General features: G+C 41.9%; 1 protein-coding gene across 22 annotated transcripts in view; it reads right to left on the reverse strand.

Moving 5' to 3' along the window:
• Positions 1–25,271, reverse strand: part of GRIP1 (glutamate receptor interacting protein 1) — a 342,494-nt gene that overhangs the window by 79,856 nt on the left and 237,367 nt on the right. For 21 of the 22 annotated variants that reach the window (XM_083574411.1, XM_083574393.1, XM_083574397.1 and 18 more), the window contains exon 2: positions 9,006–9,086. The exons of the other annotated variant lie outside the window; for it this stretch is intronic. In XM_083574411.1, the coding sequence (XP_083430537.1) occupies positions 9,006–9,086 (81 nt within the window). The remainder of the gene's footprint in view (positions 1–9,005; positions 9,087–25,271) is intronic. 22 annotated transcript variants of the gene reach the window in all.

The following is a 25,271-nucleotide window of genomic DNA, read 5'->3' on the forward strand; positions in this document are numbered from 1 at the left end:
CAAAGCAAGTTAGGTGTAATAAGCTTAGACTTAGTTTCCTCTTTTTCAGAATACCATGCTTTCAAAAAACGACTAACAATTCTCAATAATAGGTCAACATTCCCACTTTCTAGTTCATTAGCTATCTTTCTATTCTGCCTCACAAAATTACTTTACCTGTTAAAAGAAAAGTGCACCAGGACCTATTTAAGTTCTGGCTCAGCAGCATAATCTTATGTGTGCTCAGAAGTAAAGACCACTGCATTCAATGGTTTTCTCTCCCAGGAAGATGGATATTACATTGCTGCATAAATCTTAGTTTTTAGAAGATGATGATACATTGCCCAATATCAGAACAATTGTTTTCTAGAACATTTTTATGTGACTAAATAGACTCGGACTGATACAGTTGATCATGTGATATACGAGTATAATTTTTCCTGCAATATTTTCAAGGCATTAGAGCCAATAGAGCACAACAGGAATTTAAATCTAAGCTGTGTGATTAATTGCACTCTGTGATTTGACATTAGTAGCCAATCTTGCGGCACAGTAGGATGCTAGATTAAAACTGAATCGTGAATGAATCCTATCTTCCTGACCTTTGCAAATTTCTCCCAAGGAAAGGTTTTTACACTTTGAGGTCACTACTGACACCATCCTCTGTTTTAGATGGATGCTTTCATAACAACTTTTCTATCTACTTGTGGAGCCCATGTTGTTAAAAATTTACAACATTTATATATCTCACTGGGCTATCCCTGAAGAAGCAATGTTAAGTTTCTTGCCCAATTACTGGAGGGTCAAATCCATTGGCCACATCCATAAAAACTTGATAATCTGTTTGCTAACAATAGCAAATAGAAGATTACTAAGAAAGTAGCAATTTTCTTCTAGGTTGCTATAAAATGTCAACCAAGTTTCCTTGCTATAGCCATCATGTAAATTGATGTCCTTGTTACTCCTTGTTTTATATTGCATTGTCACCTTGCTTTATATGTTTCTTGTTTGCTTGTCATGAGTTATAAGTTAAATAAATGTGACCTATCTATAAAGGTTGAGCCAATAGAGTGTTTGACCTATTTGATACAACTTTTCACACTTTCCTTACAACCGCAATGACTGAGGCATCTTTGAGATCATGTGGGGGAAATAATGAGGTCAAGCATGTAAGAAATGAATGACGTTGCATCAGTTACAGCCCCATGGAAATTATTGCCCATGGACACACCAGTTTTGTTGGAAATGACAGTGTCTAAAGATGGACTCATAAATGACTCGGTAGCATTCAATATAAAATTCTGAAATTGCTGGGTGAGGGAGACTTGCGTGCATAAAAGAAGTAGTATGGTCCAGTGCGCAGAGAATTGTAACAAGATTGTGGTTCATCTGTGATCTGGAGAGAATGGGGAATGGGGGCAATTGGGAAGAGACTATGTATCCTGTTAAAGGTTGTAATAACTGGAATTAGGAAACAGGGATGGTTAGAGAAAGATACTTCAGACTTCTGGCCTAGAGCGGGGCAAGGGGGGCCTCCATGGCTCAGATCTTTATCAGTCACTGACCAAGTCACTGCTATAATGGGATCATGACCTTATCTGAGTGATGAATAGCATTAAATAGAGACCTTCAGCATAGCCACGTCTGAGGCTTTTCCTCCAGTTCCAGATAGTTTCTGCTAGTGCGGACATCTGCACTAGGGCTCACATGCATAAAAGACAACTCCATGTTTCATCCTTCATTGATGAAGTCACAGGTGAAGATGGGAGTTTGCACAACTGAAAACCACTGTATCTGAAGCGAAGCTCAGTGATGCGAATGCAGTGTTTCTATGTTGGTTGCTATACGCTAGCAAGTCAAAATTTGAAGCTGTGGTAATCAAGTAGTGAACATGCATTTAGGGAGAAGCTCTGTATCTGAACTTTCCCCACAGCAGCTAGAATATTCATGAACATTTTACCCACTCTAGCATAGAAACCCCTTTCCCATTAATATTTGCTCACTCTTCCTGTATGCCATTGAATCCGGTTCTGTATTTTAGCATTTTCCTCCAATAAGTAGGACAGTAGGAAGCCAAATGGGAGCAGATGGAGCTGCAGATAAATAGACCAGGCAGAGCAAAAGCTATTGCAGTTCCATTACTGTATGTAGCCCAGGGCAGGAGAGGTAGGCTAAAAAAGGTTTTGCTTTGGCAAGGTCCCCAGAGTGAAGCCAGATTACATGGAGTAGGTCCTGTGAACTGGATAAGACTCTTAGAGCAGCCAGCAGGAAAGTTATTTATCACCATCTTTACATCAATAATTTCCTCACCTATCAAAACAACCATGTGCGTAAACTGCCTTCTACTATTTTTCTTTCCATAATTTAAGCAATCAAACTTCAAATTATCATAAATCTGCCATGATAAATACATTTATATATATACAAATATATATATTTGCAATGGCATGCCCTGTTTATTTATGGTGTCAGCAGTTTTCTCTGCTCCATTCAGACATAGAGGATTAGATTCAGAATGTACTTAGGCATTTCCCTAAATCTTTTCTAATTCAAGTAAGGCAGTTTTAAGCATGCACCCCAATACTAATCTGAACAGGAGTAAGCTGTTTTGAACACAGACCAAAATTCTCTGACCCAAATAATCTGCCACATGGTGCCAGGGTGCATTAATTACTATAATATTGACTATGACACACAACATACAACAGGGAGTTTCTCAGTTCTTGTTCTGTGGAGTATTCTCAAGGCATATACTTTAATCACAGAATTAATTTTGGCATTAAATTAAATGATAGGACTAAACAGTAATTCAGTTTTACAATGATAAACGATGCTCAGAGAGGGGATAAGCCTGACAAAAGTTTAAACTGCAATTTGGGTATAACCAACCTGTACGTAATTTTAATTAACTGCCTTTACTTTCATTAAATCTGCATATCCCTATGAAAGAATCAATCATTTGTTGACTTTGCACAGTGAGATAACAGGATGAAAGTGACAGGTATCCTCATGGCATGAATCACACACTAGCTGTTTAAAACAATAAAAATAAAAAGAGCACTTCAGGAGAGTCTGTACCCCATTCTTTGCACTCCCCCTGCAAACTGACTTAAAGAGGAGTGGCATTAACACGTAGCCTGTGAAATGATTCAAGCACTGCTAGTGCTATCAAGGCAGCTCCATTTCACTGTTCATTTCCCTGGTCCTATGTGGGAAGATGGTTTTATTTTATTTCTCAGCTACCTTTTCCCATAAGGTCCAGGGGCAAGTTACAACAGTATAAAAAAACAGTACTAAAATCAGTTTTTTTTAAAAAATTGCAATCAGAACAACAGGGTAGGTCCATATACAGTGCTACCTCGGTTTACATATGCTTCAGGTTACAGACGTTTCAGGTTACAGACTCCGCTAACTCAGAAATAGTACCTCGGGCTAAGAACTTTGCTTCAGGATGAGAACAGAAATCGTGCTTTGGCGGTGCGGCGGCAGCAGGAGGCCCCATTAGCTAAGGTGGTGCTTCAGGTTAAGTACAGTTTCAGGTTAAGAACGGACCTCCGGAACAAATTAAGTACTTAACCCGAGGTACCACTGTATATAAATTCTCTCTCTCTCTCTCTCTCTCACACACACACACACACACACACACACACACTCCTGTTGTCATTATTGATCTATATTTAGATCTATCTATCTATCTATCTATCTATCTATCATCTATCTATCTATCTATCTATCTATCATCTATCTATCTATCATCTATATCTATCTAATCTATCTATCATCTATCTATCTGTTGGAAGCCACCCACAGTGGCTGGGGCAAACCAGTCAAATGGGTGGGGTATAAGTAATAAATTGTTGTTGTTGTTGTTGTTGTTGTTGTTGTATCTCATGTGTCAAAGGCAAAAGCAAAGAGGTACATCTTCAGCGTATGATGAAACCTGTGCAATGAAGGTACTAGACACATCTCTGTGGCAATGAAATTCCAAAACTTAGCGGCTGCCACAGAGAATGCCCTCTCACGGGCTGCCACCCCCTGGACTCGTGAGGTCGGTGGAACTACCAAGAAGGGTCCTGTGGTAATCTCCTATGACAGGGATGTCCAACAGGTCAATCGCGATCTACCAGTCGATCATGTGATCCTTAGTGATTGACCCCCAAAAACCAAAAGCTCAACAACCTTGGGTCTTCCTCCCCCCCAAAAAAGCTCAACAACTGCCAGTTTTGTTTTAGTGGGAGTAGATCGCAGTCTCTTGGAATCTGGACACCCCTGTCCTATGAGAACCCGTGGCTTAAATTGTCAAAAGATCTATAACCTTTCTACAGAAGTCCTAGCCATTTCCCCTTGTTTCGTGAGAGGGAGGAATGCAGTACTCCTCTAACCTACTTCACAACGCTTGCCGTAACTTATAGAAGTAGTGCATAGCAAAGAAAAACCCAGAGAAATAGAAAGCTATTTCAAGGAAAAATTAGAGAGATCATCCACAGAACAATCTGTTTATAAATTGTATCGAAAGAGGCACTCGTTTTCACACATAGCTGCGTTATAAAATTGTACCTAGTTGTCACCACGTTAATTTGTGTTCATCGTTTCAAAATTCAATATACGAATCACTGAAATGGAAATCACTTTAAGGGTCACCTAGCCTGATCCCAAAGTGAATAGAGGAAATCTGCTGCTGCAGTGTCTCTGAAAGGTCCAGAAAAACCTCCAACAACAAACCTCTGCCTGTTCTACAGTTACAGTTTTTAAGTACACTAGATATCATTTTGCCAGGTGAAAAAACTTACCACTGGCAGGAAGACTCCAGCAAGCTACAAATTTAGTTCGAACTAGCAATTTGAACAATGAAAAATTGACTATATATGCAGGTTTTATTTCGGTTATCGTTTATAATAGTCACTGTCAGACTGATCCAACACCAACTTATAATTTTATTTTTAAAAAAAAGTTATAACGCATTACAACATCTTATGGCAATGAATTCCACAGTTGGATGACATACTATGTGAAGTTGTTTGTCTTTGTCCTGCAAACCAATCAGTTTCATGGGATGACTGAAATTTTACTGGTTTCCCACTATTTTGGATAGTTTCCTATCTGTAGTGTTTCCCCCTCCAGGGCTGAGTGAGTCCACTGTATAGCAGCCATCTCACCAGCATAGTGGTGGCTTTCCCTTTGCCCTGTAGGATCATTGTACAGGATCACTCTTTCATGTACCCTGTAACTATTTCTTAAGTATTCTACATACGGAAGATACACCATCTCCCTCATAATTTTGGATGCACTTTTCTTCATCTTGTTTTTATTGGGCTGTATCCAATGCAGTTGTCTGATTAGCACAAGGATTTTTTGCTTCCACAATAGAACTATCCCTTGCTCCCCTGTGCCCTCCCCAAATCTTCTCCAGAGTGTTGGAAGGGAAAACCCAGAAAAGATTTATGGGATGCCCGGGGAAGAGAGTGGTTGAAGTTTCATTGTGCAAGCAGAAATCCTTGTGCTGATGGAAGGAGACACAACACGTTCTCTCTTTTACATGTGGTGACACATAATATTTGAAGTAAGGGTGGAAGCACTATACATACTGAATTGCTAGCCTCTCTGGCATGCTAATGGCTTTCTGTGCAACCTAATCAAATGATCTAGGCTTTGAGCGCTAGTGTAATAGCATAGTAGCTAAAATCTCGCCTGTGGTGGCCTTAGGGAAGCCTCCCTCCCACAAATGCAAAATGGGGTGGGTGGGGTGGGGGAGAAAATATTGACTTACCTTACATCATGGTTGTAAGAGCTGCAGCTAGTTAATGCATGTGAAGTGCTTCGAAAACTTGAAAGCACTATGAAATGTTAAATATCATTATTATTCATGTGCTAGGACTGTTCAGCCATAAAAAAGAAAATCCAGCCTGAACGCAGAGTTGGACTAGAGTTTTCATGTCTCTAATCTATAATTAGATCTTATAGTTCTTAGATAATTTGACATTTTTCAGCAGCAGACTATCAGTTCTGGAGGTAGTTTTTCCTCTCTTCAGTTTAAGATTTGTGCCCTCTAACAGTCCGATCAAACATTTGTCGCTTAGGTCCCAACTCTAGCCAGTTTTGCATGTGGTTGGGCAGTGGGTCCAGGGAGGTGTGATCTATATGGCAGGCATAGGCAAAATCGGCCCTCCAGATGTCTTGGGACTACAACTCCCATCATCCCTGACCACTGGTCCTGTTAGCTAGGGATGATGGGAGTTGTAGTCCCAAAACATCTGGAGGGCCGAGTTTGCCTATGCCTGCTATATGGTGTGACCTATTCTTCAGTACTACAGCAGCTCAGTAGCTGTTGTGCCTATAAGCATACATGCACGTTTATACACACACATATGTATGCTGGTGTAGCATAGTGGCTAGGGAACTGCAAATCAGGAATCCCACAGTTTGAATCCCACCTCCACCATTAAGTGGCCAGGCATCCTTGGCAAGCACACCTGCCTCAGCTTGAATTCAACCCATTTGTAATATGCAGGATTGTTGCAAGAATTGCAACTGAACACATACACAGCACTTTCAAACACATGCTAAGTTGCTGCTATTACTAATCAACATTAAAACGGATTGTTGTTACAAGGCCCTAAGCATCTCTACTAAAATATTTCAGCTATTAATTCTGAAGGAAAAGCATGTTCCACCAATGCAGACCCAGATTCAATCCCTGGCGACTCCAGAGCAGGCTGGGAAGTTCTTGGAGAGCCAATCACTGCAATTCTGAGCTCAGGCAATAGTGATCTTGATGAATCAATGATCTGACTTGGTGCAAGGCAGTTTCCTATGTTTGCAGGGAATATCCACTGAAGGATAATACCCATAGAAGTGAATGTCTCTTTCGGGGGGAATCAAAGCACATGTGGATAGGCTGCCGACAACCACTGACAGCAAGGGATGGTTGCTATGCACTATTCAGCCTCCTTGTCATCTCCAATTCATCTCTCCAAGTATCTGCAGAACTGGGTCAAATACAAAGGGATGTTGCTCTGTTTGGCTAAGGCTAGAATATCAGGATAAATATCTGCTTCTCTAAATACCTTCTGTTTTCTTAGGATGCTTCAGTGTTTATCAAAATCAGAGGTAATAATAAACTGATAATGAAACACATGCTTTTGCGGAAAGCTTCCTGGAAGCGGGAAGAATTCGGCTAAAAATGTCACAACGCTATAGAGTTATAAAATCGCAGGCTTTCTTTACAGTGTAACATTTCTGGACAGCGTACATAAACAGCTTTATGGAAAGCAGCATTCGTTTTCTGCCTGCCTTAGTCACACAGGCATCATCTTCCCTCCCCTAAAAACCTCCAGTGGATCTGCAATAATACCCTCTCACATGTGTTTGATGCTGAAGGGGTGAATGCTCATTATTTTCGTTACTCTAGACCAAAGCTACATCAATGCAGTAACAGTGAGAGATGTGAACAGCAGTGACACTGTGAGTTGACAGAGGAGTCTCCATGTTTTGGATCAAAGGTCTCTTATTCCTCATAAAAGAGCCCTGCACTTCAAAGCATAAGAGTGACAAGAGGTTAAGACAGTGATAAGATCATGTGTTGTATCTCTCAGTGGTGGGGGTTATCTACCAATGACAGTCACTCGAAAGACACTGAGTGAGCTACTAATGAAATGCTGAGCAATTTAGAAGCCGTGCTCCAAATATGCTGCTACCATATAACTTTACCTACAGGTGTCTGTCTGTGTGGCGATCACACAGGGCCCCCGGACGTTTGACGGTCTATTGACCCTGTGCCACCACTGTGATTGCTTTCTTCGCTGCCACCACCCCGCTTCTCACAGGGACACACGGAGTCCAGACAGTTGTAACATTAACAGATAATCAAGTTTATTTTTAAATGCAGGAACACGCGTATGGTTTCAGTTTATTTTTCTCTTGTCAGTTTCTTAAATCTTAGTTCCTAACACTTCAAACTGAATTATTCCCGACTATCTAGCTGACTCCACCTGACAATTCCTCTCACTCTCTCACAATACAACTCTACCAACCCATACCTAATCCTAACCCTTCCTTCTCCAACACCCAAGCCTCAACTGACTTTCAAAACCTCCCACTCTAACTTTTACTTCCCCCTTGCATTCTCACTGGCCAATCACATCACACCCATTTTAACCCTTTCATTATGACCCATCCTAGGAGGCAAACGCCACAGTCTGTCTTGATGGACCTGATGCCTATGCCTTCAACTCTTTAGAGCTGTGTAACATAGTCACTACCATTACCACTGACGTATGACAACTCTCAGTAGCGTGATTTAAATGGCACAAATGCTGTGTCATCTGGAATACGCTAACAAGGACACATGAAGTGTGGCTGTCCTGAAGCGTGACTACAAGGAAGGTGGGAGTTTGCATGTTGTCTGGGTCATTTACCTGAATGTCTTGCCAAGCCTTGGTGATTATTCAGGAGGATAAGAAGAAGTGAGCATAATCAACTGGAATTTATGCATTCATAGGCAAAGCACCATCTTCTAAATTTGCCCAGAATGAACATGAGAAGTTGTAAGGGTTTCAACTACTAGACAATCAATTGAAGATAGCACCAACAAGGCTATAAAACATGTTTCCTGGTGAAAGTAAGATGGTGTGTAATACAATTAAGGTGCTTCAAACTATGGGACAATAATAATTGTGTGTGTGATATATAATTCCCGTGTAACATATAAAGTAGAGACTCACTCAACACCCCCTTGGTGATGTACGTGAGCTGCACATAGTCTCACATATCTCACTGCAGGGGATATTTGCTTAATACGTAACGCAGAAGAGAGAACACATGAATCATTTGTGCTTCCCTTGTCACTGCTTGTCAGTCCAAAGCCACCCTCAGAATAGTGCATAACCTAGGCAATTAGGAGCAGAAACTGCACTTATAACTAATTCAAAGTGCTCTTCACAAGAAGAGCAGAACACTTAATTAATTCAAAGAATCGCCTTCCCAAGAGTGATCTGAGAATTACTTGAAACTGAAAAATAGCAGTATACCTGGGATACTCTGCCTCCTTACAGCCAATGCTCCTTCGGGTGGTTTTGTCTGGTTTGCAGATTTAGTGTATGGACTCTCATCTGAAACACAGAAAATAATGACAATTTCAGATTCAAGGTGTGCCATATATTTCATCTGATTCCCCCAATGGATTATTCTGCTGCTTTGCAGTAAAAGAGAAAAATACTTATTTTATTTAATGGGGCTAGAATTAGGAAACCACCACATTTCCATCAAATGCTCCCTTCAGTAGCATTTGACATGTTGTTAATCTTTCAAAATAATGAATGTAAAGCAATAAATGTAAAGGTAGGAAGCCTAATAGGGTCATGCATTCCTTGTAGTAACCCCAAATTACTGATCAACAATGGGCTTTTTCCCATGATGACCTCGTTTGTATTTAATGTAAAACCAATCTGTGAGTTAATGCAAATGTCTGAGTTCTGGAGATGAGATGGTACTGATGTCCTGAACTGGCAGGACACTGTGGAGGAGCAGAGGAGTATAGCCATGACTGGGACACACCAGGGCAAGCTGAGGCTGGAGAAGGAGAGGTTGGTGTAGAAAATACTCACAGGGTGACCAATGATGGCGAAGGGATGGGGGGGTCAGTGCACAGGAACCAGAGCAGCAGGATCCATCACCAGAGCCAGAGGAGCCCCTGTCTCCCCGAACATGGCAGGCTCTGATGCATAAGGAGCAGCAGGAGGAACACTCTAGGAGGCTGAGGCAGGCAAGGGCCCACAACCCAGCTTCCTAGTTGGCCAGGTGGAGCTCGCTAGCTCTGGGAGGAGGTGTGTGATTCCTCAGCTGAAGTAGGCTGAGGACAGGTGAGGGCCACCTGCCTCATCAAGCCCAGATGCTGCAATCTGCATGCAAAGTACAAAAGGGAAACAGAGCTGAGGTCTGGGTTTGCTCAACTTCCCATGTTGGTTGGACCATGGCTTGGATGGTCCAGGGAGCTCTTTGAAGATGTGGCTTGTGTGGGACTGACCTCTAGGTGCCCTGGTCTCTAGATCAGCTGCTGAAGTGGGAACCTGGCCTGGCTGGACTTTGGACTTGTTAGCCCGCTGTTAGCATTGGCTGTGGAATTGTGTATGCCAGTGGGACCCGTGGTTCAGATCAACTGGAAGCACAGTAGCTGGGAAACAGTTTAGGGAAGGTTTTTTTTTTAAAGGAAATCAGGGCAAGGGTTAAAGATCATACATTCTTAAGTGCCCCATCCTTAAGTGGCTTTCTGGCTTTAAGTGGCATCTGGCCCAGTGGCATGAATAGTGTGCAGTTTGGCTTGCAGTCCTCAGAGATGTACGTGAAAAAGAAACACATATATTGCAGATTGTGTAAACTTTTATGTTACATGGATTTGGATTTGATATTCCGCTTTATCACTACCCGAAGGAGTCTCAAAGCGGCTAACATTCTCCTTTCCCTTCCTCCCCTACAAAAAACACTCTGTGAGGTGAGTGGGGCTGAGAGACTTCAAAGAAGTGTGACTGGCCCAAGGTCACCCAGCAGCTGCATGTGGAGCAGTGGGGAAGCGAACCCGGTTCACCAGATTACGAGTCTACCACTCTTAACCACTACACCACACTGGCTCTCTATTACTCGCAACCCCCTGCCCTTTCATTTTAAAACCTTGCTCTTTTATTCAGCTACCGAAGCAGGATAATATACTTGTACAGCAGCTATGTTTCAGTAACAATAAGGGAATTCTTCTTTAAATTTGGGTGCATGTCTGCCCTGCGGATAGGACCATACAGTGGCAAAGGAAGAGGTAGGGTGCCATCGTGGCTGCCCACCCCGCCTGCGCTGGGTGCCATGCCCCCAGGATCCCCCCCCAGGACGTGCACTAGGCCCACCCCCACCTGCTCTCCACCCCCCGGTACTGGAGTATGAAGTTCTGCCACTGGGACCACATCCCTTTAAATTCTGAAGGAACTATTTTTTAAAAGCTATTTAAGTCCAATTTCAGAATGGCTGGACAATGCTATACCCGGGGAGGTAGCACTGAGGCACCCCAACACTGCCAAAGAACACCAAGGATCAATAAATTGTCTGAGGAACTGAATAGTGTTTAGTCCACTTCATCAATAAGCAGTAAAAAGAACAGAAAATTAGATTCCATTCTGCTTCTCAAGTAGCTCTTAACATACCATCAAATAAAGCTATTTGCATTTTTTTTCTTTGAACCTGAAGAACCAATTAGTTTAAACCATATGCATATTTACATGCTTTAAAAATAAGTGAATAAGGCTATCAAAGACTAAAGTTATCTCGGGTAACATCCCAAGATGCGGCAGAAAAAAAGGCAGTAGTTTAATAATAATAAAAATTCTTTTGACTGGCCCACTTGAGGTTTCATTTCCATATACTGATTTCAGTATTTATCACTTGTTACATATAGGTTTGATTTTAGAAATTACTTCAAAGTGGGAAGGCCATTCATTTTTTATGCAACAGAGAAATGCGGCTTGGTGAGAATTATTTAAAATCACGCCCCAGATAAAAAGCTCCACAAAGGTTAATATAGCATTTCCCCCTTCTCATAACCATGCTTCCTATACCATATCCCACTTGGGCAGAGTGTGCACTGTCTCTATAAAATGGTGAAGTTTGAAACCAAGTATCTTAGATCTACACCCATCTAGTCACTAGAACATTGATGGGGAACCTGTGGAACCCTCAGATGTTGATGGACTCTGACTTCCATCTGTCCCAGTCAACATGGCCAAAGGTGAGAAATGATGGAAGCTGTTGTTGTTGTCAGTATCTGTCAGTCTCGAGAGAAGATGGAGTGTGCCTCTGGAGGTTAGCAGCAGCTGGGGTGCAAGCCTAGGCAGTGTGTATGGAGGTCCTGGGCTGCCCAAACAACAAGAGCCCCCCCTCAACCTCACAGATGTGGTCCAAAGGAAAGCAGAGCAATACCTTTGGCAGCAGCTTGGTTGCAGTAGTTGCCGGAAGGAGATGTGAAAGAGCCCGTTGAACCGTCTTAGGGATTCAACTCTGGATTTGTGTAGAGGTTATTCCTTAGCCTTATCTTCTCCCAAATATATCTCACAAGGCAGTGGAGGTTTAGGGCCAGAGTTTTTCTTCTCCTAGATGAGCTACCTTCCTAGGTTGATGAGCCCCGTCTGCCCCTCGCTTCCCTATGTAGCATGTGCAGAAACAGCCTTCTTGACACTTGGTCCCACTATTGGTTTCATCCACTCAATCTGCTCAAGTTTGTCTTTGCATGAAGGAGAATTCCCTAATTCATCGAGGGTTTGAGACCCATCGGTTACCCTTACCTGCTTTAGCTGGCCAGCCAAAGCCATTCCCAGGGTGTGGTCACTGTTGCATGCTGACAGCTTCTAGGAGCCACAGGTGACAGCTAAGTTCAGGATGGGAACCGAAGTTGGATCCCAGTGGGAGCACAATGTGTTCCCCACCAAAGGTTCTACCCCTCCCCTAACAACATCTGGAGGGCCACAGGGTTTTCAACCCAGCACTAGAACATACTGATTAGTGACAGTAATTGCCTAAGCAAACTAAATGTCCAGTCACCAAGGAACAAAATAATATTTATTTAGAGGAGCATGCACACACACACGCACGCACGCACAATATATATAGTCAGTTTACCTCTCTCACTTCCAGAGGGCTCATACAGCAGGTGTCTACATCTACTACTACAGTGGGAATAACGTTTATTATGTATATGCGTTCCTAGAGCTGCATTCATTACATGAGTAGATTTTTTTTTTTAATTTCCTTTGGCTGAGAGATTAGACAGCCTGTGATAAACAAACAATTTCCAGCAAGTCATTATGCTGTTCAGAGGCAACTGCTGTGCCAGCAATTCCCTTAACTCAGCGACTACAGAAAAAAGCTTTCTGTGCATCTACCTACAATTGCATTTTCTGCTGGTAGAAAGATATGAACAGAAGAATAACACTTCTGGATCCGGCTAGTAGTTGCCCATCTAGTCCAGCATCCTTTTCTCACAGTGGCCAAACAGATGCCCATAGGTAATAGGTAAGCAGGACTGGGCACAACAACACTATCCTCTCCTGCAGTTTCCAGCAACTGGAATTCAGAAGCATACTGGCTTTGACCATGGAGGCAGAGTACAGACATCACAGTTAGTAGCCATTGACAGCCTCGTCCTCCTTGAATTTATCTAATACTATTTTAAAGCCGGGATGCAGGTGGCGCTGTGGGTTAAACCACAGAGCCTAGGACTTGCCAATCAGAAGGTCGGCGGTTCGAATCCCCGCTACGGGGTGAGCTCCCGTTTCTCGGTCCCTGTTCCTGCCAACCTAGCAGTTCAAAAGCACGTCAAAGTGCAAGTAGATAAATAGGCAAGTAGATTCCGGCGGGAAAGTAAACGGCATTTCCGTGCGCTGCTCTCGTTTGCCAGAAGCGGCTTAGTCATCATAGCCACACGACTTGGAAGCTGTACGCCGGCTCCCTCGGCGAATAAAGCGAGATGAGCGCCGCAACCCCAGAGTCGGTCACGACTGGACCTAATGGTCCGGGTCGCTTTACCTTTACTATTTTAAAGCCATACAAGTTGGTTGCCATCACTGCCTCAGTCATGGATGCTTTAGCTGAGATTCCTGAATTACAGGGGATGACCCCTGGGGATCTCTTCCAACTCTAGACTTCTATGACTCAAAGTGAATTCCATAGTTTAACTATGCACTGTGTGAAGAAGCACTTTTCTTTTGTTCACCTTGAATCTTCCAATATTCAGCTTCATTGATTTTACAAAATGTGATTCTATGAAACAGAAAAGATTTCAGCAGGCATTGGAAAATAAGAAACCTCCCTAGCCATGGAAGTTGCTTCTCCCCCCCCCCCCAGTTGCCTCATACTGGGTTAACATCTTTATCAAGGCATCCACTGCAACCCCAAGGTCTTGCTCCTGGCCAGCCACCACCAGTTCAGACTCCATGAGCCTATATGTGAAATTAATATATTTCACATGTCGCAGCTCTGGGATAGCTCAGTTGGTAAGAGCATGAGACTCTTAATCTGAGGGTTGTGGGTTTGGGCCGCACCCAGGGCAAAAAATATATCCTGCATTGCAGGAGGTTGGACTAGACCAAGATGATAATGGGTCTGGAAACCAAGCCTTGTGAGGAACAGACGAGGGAGTTGGGTATGTTTAGCCTGGGAAAGAGGAGACTGAGAGGAGATATGATAGCCATCTTCAAATATCTTAAGGGCTGTCACACGGAAGGTGGAGCAAGCTTGTTTTCTCCTGCTCCAGAGGGTAGGACTCGAACCAATAGGTTCAAGTTACAAGAAAGGCGATTCTGACTAAAAATCAGGAAGAACTTTCTTATGGTAAGAGCTGTTCAGCAGTGGAACAGACTTCCGCAAAAGGTACTAGGTTCTACCTTCCTTGGAGGTTTTTAAGCAGAGGTTGGATCTGTCATGGATGCTTTAGTTGATATTCTTGCCACGCAGGGGGTTGGATTAGACAACCCTCAGGGACTGTTTTAACTCTACAATTCTAATGATTCGAAGTTAATTGACACAGAAGTATGTGTGCTGCTCTCTCCATATGAAACTAGAACTGTTGCAATATGATCTGCTATGAACTGCTTAACTGAGATGGATTACCCTGGAGGCCTTCGTCAAATAAAACTGGTTTTGTTCTAAGTACAGTACACTATAACTGTCCACTGTGAAACAGTGTAGCCTTCTTATTCAGGCCTAGCTGTCAAGGACTGGCTGGAATCATTTCTCCATGTGTTAAAATAAAAAAAACCCATTTTTAAAGGGACAGCTTACTATTCCAACTACTCTCCTTTGAACAACTGACTTAACAGCCATTGCATCTAACTGAGAAAACTAAATTATGAAACAAATCGTATAATTATATATACGTGTCAATATCATTCATTTAATAGCCTTTGTGGAGCTGTTTACAATCTTGTTCTCTTTGTAGCACTATCTCAGGCTAATGCCGCAAACTTTTCTGGAGGATGGTTTGTCTATAGGGAGTGCTCAGAATTCTAATCCTGGTAGGTTTCCGGTGTACTTTTTTTCTGGAACAGATTTAACCCTTTGCCTCTGCTGTGATCTAGTTCTGTATTAGACAACAGAACCTTTTCTTCCAATTTCAGTAGCAGATATGGTCCCTCAAAATCGGATTGGGGCTGCAGGTAACCCTCTACTTCCCACTTGAGTGCTCCTTCCCCCCACTCCCTATTAACTTTGATAAAGCTACACATGTAATTCCTAATTGCATGACTAACATATTGTCTTGTTTTGCCTTAAGGCTGTAAGAAGTTAACCTCTGTCAGTTTCCTTGTTAGACAAGCTTGGGAGGTAGGGCTCAGGGCTGTTTCTTCCCCTTCCAAGGAAAAAGTCTGATGCACAGCCTTCCAAGCTTAAAGAGATGGTAGCTCTTTAAAGCTGGAAGGAAGAAGCAGGAGGCTTATCTCAGGCTTCCTCAACCTTGGTCCTCCAGATGTTTTTGAGACTACAATTCCCATCATCCCTGACCACTGGTCCTGCTAGCTAGGGATCATGGGAGTTGTAGGCCAAAAACATCTGGAGGGCCAAAGTTGAGGAAGCCTGCTCAAAGTTGAGCAAACATGCTCTTTTAAGTCACAACACAGGGCTACATGCAAATATTATCCACATGAAGCAGCACTTCTCCTTATTTGTGCCTTTTGTCACCAACATGCAACTACACACCCATACTTTATCATTAGCTGCAGTTCCTGGGACCCTCCATCATAACACAGGTTTTACTTATTTTAAAACACACTCAAATCCTTTACTTCTCTTCCAGGTATATGCACTGGATTTGAAAGCCAGTTTCTTACCCAAAGTCTTACCCAAAGACTTTTCATGAGCCAAATGTGACGCTCAACGTTGCCAGCTATAGATCTCCAATGCCAAACACAATCTGATTTCTTATATTGGAATCCTTTAGCTGCCCAATATTGCAGCTCTGATTCCTCTGCTTTTGGCTCATTAAAAAAACACCACACCTTCCCTCAGAGTCCTCTTTTGAAATTGCCCTCTAGCAAATGTTTCACTTTTCTCTTCAAACTTGTGGTAAGCTATATCATACCCTGCTCTCTCAGTGTGACACAGCTTCACGCCATTAAAAATCACCAACCGCTTCTACTCCTGCAATATTCAGGAACATAGTTACTTTACACTCATCTTTCTCATAACCTTTCGACCTTTTCAAAATGCAGTATATTTTCCAAAACTCTGCAGCATTTCCTGAAAGCTTTAGTTCTTTGGGGGATTTCAGGTACTCTATCTTTCGAGCACTTTTTATTCTTCATAATAATTGTTCTTTCGAGTTCAAAATTTGACACCTCACTCCCAATACCATCTTATATTCTGCTCAACTCAAGCTGATTAAACTGCAGAAATTCAAAGTTTCAGTTTTTGGCTGTAATAATGCTATGTCTGGATTGGTAATATTGATCTGATTTTTCTATGTGTGTGTATACATGCATATATGTATACATGCATCATGTGTATACATGAGCACATCAATGTTTCCCATCCACAGTAGCAGGCAGTGCTGGATGGGATGTTTGTGAATCATTCTATGTTGTTGCTTCCTCAGTTATTACTTTACTGCCCTCCATAACATATAATCAGGGATTATTTTTTTTCATTCGGAACTCGACAGAACTCAGCTCTGGCACCTTTCAGATGAGTGCCATTGCCATTCTAAGAGAACAAGAAAGTGTTAATGGTGAGTTCTGGCACCTCTTTTTCTAGAAAAATAGCACTGTGTAGAATACATTCTTTCCAAGTGACCATGCATTCAGGTACTGTATGCATGTGATATACATAGACAGATATAGATCTAGTGCACACTCAAGTAGTGCACAAGAACAAACATTTCTCATGTTTGACAATAGGCAAAATAGAAGGTAGTGCATTTCGGTAGGGCATGCAAATTAGGAAAGAATTGCAGAGAGGAAGGATGATAAGGATGGTCATGGTTGTGGTGGTAATCACAATGAGGACGACAACAATAATTGTCCTCCACCACCTCCTTCCAGTTGGTACATAGCTTGTCTTTGACACATACACCAGAAAAGGAGAGGAGGGGTGGAATCCATCCGTTGTTTTAACGGATATGTAATTGTTCCCCCCAAATGTCCAGAAGATTCAAGGTCCAATTGATAACGTGACTGCAGAAAAAATATCCACCACCTTCTCACAGATGGTCAACAGAGAACACACCTGAAAGTTGAGGTCCTCAGAAAGAAAATGGCTGAGGTATCCTCATGGTAGGACAAAACATATGAAAGGGAGTGTGATGAAAGAGATTGCCCGCCAAAAATGTCACTGCACATAAACCTCCTATAAAAATGTATGTTGCTACAGTGCTTCCACTTTTGCCCTAAAGGCAATTTTGTATTGCATTTATTCTTCTTATCAGATTATCTGTGGATCGGCGGGGGTGGGGGAGAGGTTTAAATGGGAGTGGGATTGAGGTGGACAGTGTCTGCATACACCAGTAGCACCGAATTCACATTAAATCACCATGTATACACACAGTAGCTATACAGCAACTGTCTGCTGTAAATCAGTCTAGACTTTTTCTAAATCAGTTGGATCAGGCACTGGTCACATGTATTAAGGTGTACCACACCTATCAGCCAATCACCCATTCCCACCACCCTTCTGAGTAATACCCCTCCCCACCCTCTCACTATATATATAGGTCTGGTGACTTCTGTTTCAGTGTATCTGAAGAAGTGTGCACACACACGAAATCTCATACTAAGAACAAACTTAGTTGGTCTCTAAGGTGCTACTGGACAATTTATTTTTATTTTTTTTATATATGCCTTTCTTAAAGGAGCAGCTTATTCTCCTAAAACTCAAAGCCTGTAAGGTAGAAATTACGCACAGCAGAGCCGTAAGTTCTCTTTAGCCTTAAGGAAGCTGATAAAGTGGTAAATACAAAAAAAGGGAGTTTTGTGGCATCTAAAAGGCTAACAAATTTATTATGCTGTAAGTTTTCAGGGAAACTTTATCATGAAAGCTTATGCCATAATATATATATATATATATATATATATATATATATATATAGTCTTTATGGTGCCATAATACTCTTTTTTGCTGCAAGAAACTAATACAGCAACCACCGTGGAAATTGTAAAGGTGGTACATGTCAAGGAAACATTAAATCCAATCCCATGTCAATGCTGGAAACTGACCAGTGTAGCAACTCTGATAGGTGCTTCTTCAGCTTCTGCTTAAAAAGTTAATATTGAATATACAAAGCAGTCCACTACCTCCAGATGCAGTCTGTCCTATGGTTAAATGACACATCTGTCCCTCAGACCTTGTGGGGGGCCGGACTATATTTTTTTTTTGGGGGGGGGAAATGAACGAATTCCTATGTCCCACAAATAACCCGGAGATGCATTTTAAATAAAAGCACACATTCTACTCCTGTAAAAACACCAGGCAGGCCCTACAAATAACCCAGAGATGCATTTTAAATAAAAGCACACATTCTACTCATGTAAAAACACGCTGATTCCCGGACCGTTCACAGGCTGGATTTAGAAGGCGATTGGGCCGAATCTGGCCCCCAGGCCTTAGTTTGTCTACCCATGTTCTAGAGCATGTTCTCATGCCTAGGATTGTGCTCAGTCATATTCTGCCTGCCCCAGACTGAGACTCCTGATAAAATGGGATAATTGATATTTGGCAACCAACCTATACTAAACTTACACAATCCATGACACTGAGTAGATTAGTTTTGAGTCAAATGTCTGAACTGGCCCTTAAGAATGCTGTGGAAGTGGCCTTGAGATCTTTGAGAGACATTTATGTTAAGTGAGATGAAGACCAGCAGTCTAATTAAGTGGTGCTAACTAGCTGCAAATAATCTTAATAAAGACAATGCCAGGCATTTTCTCCTTCTTAACTCATCAGTTTCTTCCACGAACTACCTAATTTTGCCGACAGTAATTTCGGAATATGTATTCAAGTGCCTGCTCAGTGCTAGCACTAATATTCATGGAAATATGCAAAGCCATGGTAGTAATATCATACTTTCCATAGAAAACTCTGCATGGTGTCTTGATCAAATAAAGAAAAGCACACATTTAAAGAGGAAATTTCTTGCCCTTAATGTGTGCAAAGTGCTATGGAGATTAACCAAGTAGGATAAATCACTAAATATTATATGCTCATGAAGTGGATGAAATACCAAAGCAAAAATAATTTATGATGACATTTTCCTGAAATCTGCTGAAAAAGGGCCTGTGTGGGAAGAGTTTGAAACTGCAATGGATCCAATTTTTTCAGACAAATGTTAAAAAATATTGAGAACTGTGCTTTTGAATTTGTAAAAGCTCTAAAGCATTGCTAATAATTTGATCGCTGTTACCACAACATCTCGAGTACACCAGAGAAAGAAAGGAATGAATGTACAGCATAGCATTTCTTTCAAATGTGTAATATACATGGCCTGAATTATCTGCTTCATAAACCTGCAAAATGTCAACAATCTGTTGTGCACGTAAATTGCCCTTTTTCACTCAGGCTTGTCAGGGAGTCTGTGGGCAAATCATCAATGAAGTGATCAATCACATTCCATTCGGCGGTTCAAAGACTCCCATTTTAAATTGCTAGTGGCTCACAATGCATTTAAAACAGCTACTCTCAATAGCACATTTGCAAACCCGCTTCTATTGTGGTTCTTTGGTTGCCATTTCCAGTTTAATTTCAACGTTGCTGTAGTTTTAGATTGGAGCCAGCTCTGCTTACTAATTTCTTGCACCTAATGTGGAGATTTCAACTTATTTTTTTAGGAAAAGTTTTGTTTTAAAAAAGTATAAAGGAATTTACACATTCTTGAATGTAAAGCATCAGCTGTCAGAAAGCGTGTGCAGACAGTATCAGCAGGTGGCGCTGTGAGGACCAAAGGTGGACAAACATCCCCAGAAGGAGCACGACGTGTGTCCCCTAAGCTGTTCCTCCCCTAAGCTCCGTAAACCCTGGTAAACAAGTATGAAATCATATCCCTTGATATCGGGCTACATGGTGAATAGTGGAAAAGGGAGGTCATGGCACCTTCAAGTAGAAAGGACACACACTTGGGAAACAGCAGCTATTTTAACTGTTATTTTATAATTTTAACTGTTGCATGAGTTAACTATACAGTGGTACCTTGGTTCTCAAACGCCTTGGTACTCAAACGCCTTGGTTCTCAAACGCTGAAAGCTCGGAAGTAAATTTTCAGGTTTTCGAACGTTTTTGGGAAGCCAGACATCCAATGCGATTGTCAGCTATTGTTTCCGGGGTGCCTGCACCAATCAGAAGCTGTGCTTTGGTTTTCAAACATTTCGGAAGTCAAACTGACTTCCGGAATGGATTAAGTTTGGTGCTTTTGTTTTTGCTATTTATTTTGCTTTTTTGTTTTTGAGGCTTTTTCGGTGAATTTGTTTTTGTGACTGTGTGGAACTCAGTTCAGCTACTAACGGATTGATTGTGTGACTGCGTAAATGGATAAAAGCCCCCCATCCAAACAATGACTATCATCAGTGCAGGTAAGAAAAAAAAATTAATTTTTACTATCATTGATTATTGCTTTCATTTTATGGATCAATGGTCTCGTCAGATAGTAAAATTCATGTTAAATTGCTGTTTTATTAGGGGTTGTTTTTAAAAGTCTGGAATAGATTAATTCATTTTGCATTACTTTCTATGGGAAAGCATGCTTTGGTTTTGGAAGGCTTTGGTTTTGGAATGGACTTCTGGAACCGATTAAGTTTGAGAACCAAGGTACCACTGCATATTTTTTTAAGATTTCGATTTTGTGATACTTTATAATTATTTCATCGTAAAAGGCTAGAAAAAGAAACAAGTAAATTGATGGGTTACACAATAGTTAGGAGCCGGAAAAATGCTGAGTATTATCCCATTCACAGAACACAGCATTCCTGTCTCCTCCTTCCCACTGAGGTCTATTAAGCTCTCAAAATGGAGGTAAGGGGACCGTCAGGAAGGAGCTTAATGTGGCACAGTGGGCTGCAAGTGGGGTTGAAACCAGACATTCCATTGCCTGAATGGAAATGCCATCTGCTCACACCATCTGCTCATGCTAAGCCTCCATTGGATCTCATCCCATCTACGGTTGCCAGTCTTTCAAACGCTGCTGCTAACTGAGGTGAGGTGGAGGGAGGGGAGTCAGGGAACAGACATTTGTTGCTATGCCCTATCTCTATCCCTATCTCTGCAATTAAGCCTCACCTGGCATCTCTGCTGCTAACTTTTTTTAGTGTCAGATAAAGACCTATTTTTTAACCCCAAGTTTTAAAAAAAGCTCTTTGAAGGTTTTAGATGTGATTTATGCTGCTTCCACCTGCTGTTCTTGATGTTTTGATTTGTTTTCTTATACTGATACTTTTAAAATAATTTTATTTGCAAACCACTCTGAAAGCTGATGTTGCGTTGTGGTACAGGAATTCCTTAAGATATACAATTTCAAATTTGTCATATACAGTGGTACCTCGGGTTACAGACGCTTCAGGTTACAGACTCTGCTAACCCAGAAATAGTACCTCAGGTTAAGAACTTTGCTTCAGGATGAGAACAGAAATCGCACAATGGTGGCAAGGCGCCAGTGGGAGGCCCCATTAGCTAAAGTGGTACCTCAGGTTAAGAACAGTTTCAGGTTAAGAACAGACCTCCAGAACGAATTAAGTTCTTAACCTGAGGTACCACTGTAGTTCAAATAACCTTTATTTATTTGTTTTTTTCTTTTAGCACCGACTAACTGCAGAAATGTAGCACGAACAACTGCTGCTGCTGAATGAAGCTCACTTCAGCAAATCATCCAATAAAAATGGTAAGTCTATTAAAATAATAATTTTACACCTACCAAGCTAAGGTGATTTCACATTCTATCAATATTTACCTTTTATTTGTTGAGGAAAGCTCCAATGTTCCCTAGATGATTTTATCGCAGAGTGATAAATACAAATTTTATAGGGCCATAGCTGACAACTCTGTGGGATTCAGTGTAGTGGTAAGACAATAATTCCACCAGGGTAAGCATTTTTTGCTTGCCTAAAAGAACAACCATCTCCCCTCCTCCCAGTTATGGGGGTTCTCCAGGGAGTATTTGAAGAAGACATGGGTCATGCATGGGACGGGGGTATCTGGAGCAAACTTGGTGCCTTTGTGGGAGTCCTCTGTGGGAGTTCTTCTAGCACAGGGATGTCCAACTCCCAAGAGACTGTGATCTACTCCCACTATGAAAACACTGGGTTGACCAAAGTTGTTGAGCTTTTTTTGGGGAGCCTTCACCAAAGTTGTTGACCCACATGATTGGGATCAACCAGGAATGCTCCGCGATTGACCAGTAGAAGACGATTGACCGGTTGAACATCCCTGCACTGGGTTTGCTGAATCAGGGAATCAGGGCCTGATATCAAGATTTGGAGCTGAAGCAAATTTATAAAATGAGACGTATTTTGAGGGTCTATGTATAATAGCAGTACAGTACTAGACATTAAGGGAGTATAGGGGCACACCTTTTTTTTTTTTTTTTACTTAAAGAGTCGGGAAATTAATACATCAAGAAACACAGTTGAAACCAACCACTACATGCCTGGATCTCTTGCTTGGTATTCCACCAGAGCAATGGCCAGAAGCTTCAGCTGACAGAATTGGAAGCTGAAAATGTATATATGCATTTGATTTTCCACATTCAGTATGTCAGAATGTGACAAGGTATTTAATTCTGGTAATCATTATTTTGTAAAATACCTGCTGCGAAGAAATCCATAAGTAATAGGCAAGCATGCCAAATGTGAAAAAAGATTTTAAAATGTTATTGTGTCAGGAATTAGGCAGGCAGGTGAAGCATTCGCTCTGCTGCGTGAATGCTCTTTGTGAAGGAATGCAGTTTGGAGCTTCTGCAGGGGCTGTAAAGTGTTTCCAGGTTCTAGACCATTCTCATCCACCCAGGCTGGACACTACTGGTTTTCCCAGTAGTGATGTACGGAAGTGAGAGCTGGACCATAAAGAAGGCTGATCGCCAAAGAATTAATGCTTTTGAATGATGGTGCTGGAGGAGACTCTTGAGAGTCCCATGGACTGCAAGAAGATAAAACCTGTCCATTCTTAAGGAAATCAGCCCTGAGTGCTCACTGGAAGGACAGATCGTGAAGCTGAGGCTCCAATACTTTGGCCACCTCATGAGAAGAGAAGACTCCCTGGAAAAGACCCTGATGTTGGGAAAGATGGAGGGCACAAGGAGAAGGGGGCAACAGAGGATGAGATGGTTGGATAGTGTTCTCAAAGCTACCAGCATGAGTTTGACCAAACTGCGGGAGGCAGTGGAAGACAGGAGTGCATGGAGTGCTCTGGTCCATGGGGTCATGAAGAGTCGGACACGACTAAATGGCTAAACAACAACAACAAAGCATGAAGACAACCTTTCTATTTATGCCAGAAGTTCACCCGGGCAACAACAGTGTTCCAGGCTCTGGTGTTCTACCACGAGACACAAACATACCTCACACGCATACCGATCTGACCCCTGGTGTACTCTATCCTGGTGCTAGGCTTCACCCCAACAGGTGCCTACAACTAAGCCCTGATACTTTGCCGAAGTAGCCACTGCTGCCACACAGTATTTCATTACTGAGAGCAAATCTTCTAGGTGTTCAATTAGCTCCCAGCGATAATGCTTATTGTTTCCTTAACTGTAACAGAAATCCACTGAGACCTGGAAATAAAAAGTTAATTAAAAATTGAATGAACAGACTACAAGGATCAAGCAAGGCCTGTTTCGTTTACAGACAGAGAACAGCAACAATGATGCAGAATGCAATGCAAATGAGATGTGTGTCGTTGTTTTTTCTTCAGTAAATGAAGGAGCAAAAATAGCTTTATTTTTAAGCACCTAATTAATCCAAAACTGGATACCATTTCAAATGTGATTAAATTGCCAGAACTTGGTATGCAAAGCAATAAAACAAGCCCTTCACTAATGAACCATATTGGAGGTGAGTAGAATATAAAAGGAAGAAGATGGATCTTCCTCAGGAGAAGCCAAACCACTAGGAGGTGATTGCACGATGCGCTACTTTGAAAGTTTGGCAGGGTGGGGGAAGCATTTATGTTGCAGCCATGTATGAAAGGAGTTTGTCTCTTCCAGAACCATGTTGGAAGACATACTGCTGCTGCTTCTCTGTAACAGTACCAGGTGAAAAAGGACAAAGGAAAAAGACTGGAAAAGCCCAGGTACAAGGCTGGATATGAACGGTGGGTGTGCAAGTTTCAGCCCTCCACAAATCAGAAGGAAGAAAAAATAATAAGCACAAGAGAAGGCAACTTATAAAACAAATACAGACCATTTCCCATTAAAATTAAGCACAGAATCTACTTTTATTTGGAAGAACCAAAATGTACCAACATGTGATGAATTAGACTTGAGCCAATTGCCAGGCTTCAAAAAGCTACTTTATATACACCCAAGGACTTGGGTATTTCCTGGGATTGATTGATTGTTGACATTTTTTTTCTTGAATCTTGCTATAATCCAAACTTACGCTATCTAGTTCAAAAGCAGTTTATTCTGTGCTCTAAAGTCTCCTTGAGTGTGCAGAACTCATGTAGCAAGTATATTTGGATCCTGGGTACTGAAAACTTAACACCACAATAAACACATACTATTCTATATTTTTGCTGATAGAACTAACTTTGCTACTCTTCTAGCATTAATTTCCCTGCAGTTTAATTTTCTACATATGTTACTGTATTGCTATGAGTTTGGAGGGGGGTAGGCTGTATGCCTGAGCCCCCTTATAATTCCTACATCCAGCAAGGATTCATTTCCTGGAATATCCAGGCTAGTTTCCTGGTGAGGTCATTGTCTTCTAAGTATGGGCCTTTAAGGTAACAAAGGAAGTGGCTCTGTGCCAGTGAGCAAATGGGTGCCCTCCCCTCAACTCACTGGTTGTTAGAAAGACAAAGGCCAGAGTTGAGAGGGTGCTAGAAGTGGCAGGCTGCATGCTGGGCAGCTGAGAAAGACAAAACCATACTTGATTCCGGTTTGAATCTAAGGCTGTGGCTATGGGATAAGCGAGAACCTCTTGTGGTGTTGGAGTCCCTCCATCATAGCCTCAGATTGTATATATGTATAAATAAACCATATATCAAAAGGGATGCGGGTGGCACTGTGGGTTAAACCACAGAGCCTAGGGCTTGCCAATCAGAAGGTTGGTGGTTCGAATCCCCACGATGGGGTGAGC

This window comes from Podarcis filfolensis (genome assembly GCF_964270895.1).
Source record: "Podarcis filfolensis genome assembly, chromosome: 10".
NCBI classification, from domain to species: domain Eukaryota; kingdom Metazoa; phylum Chordata; class Lepidosauria; order Squamata; family Lacertidae; genus Podarcis; species Podarcis filfolensis.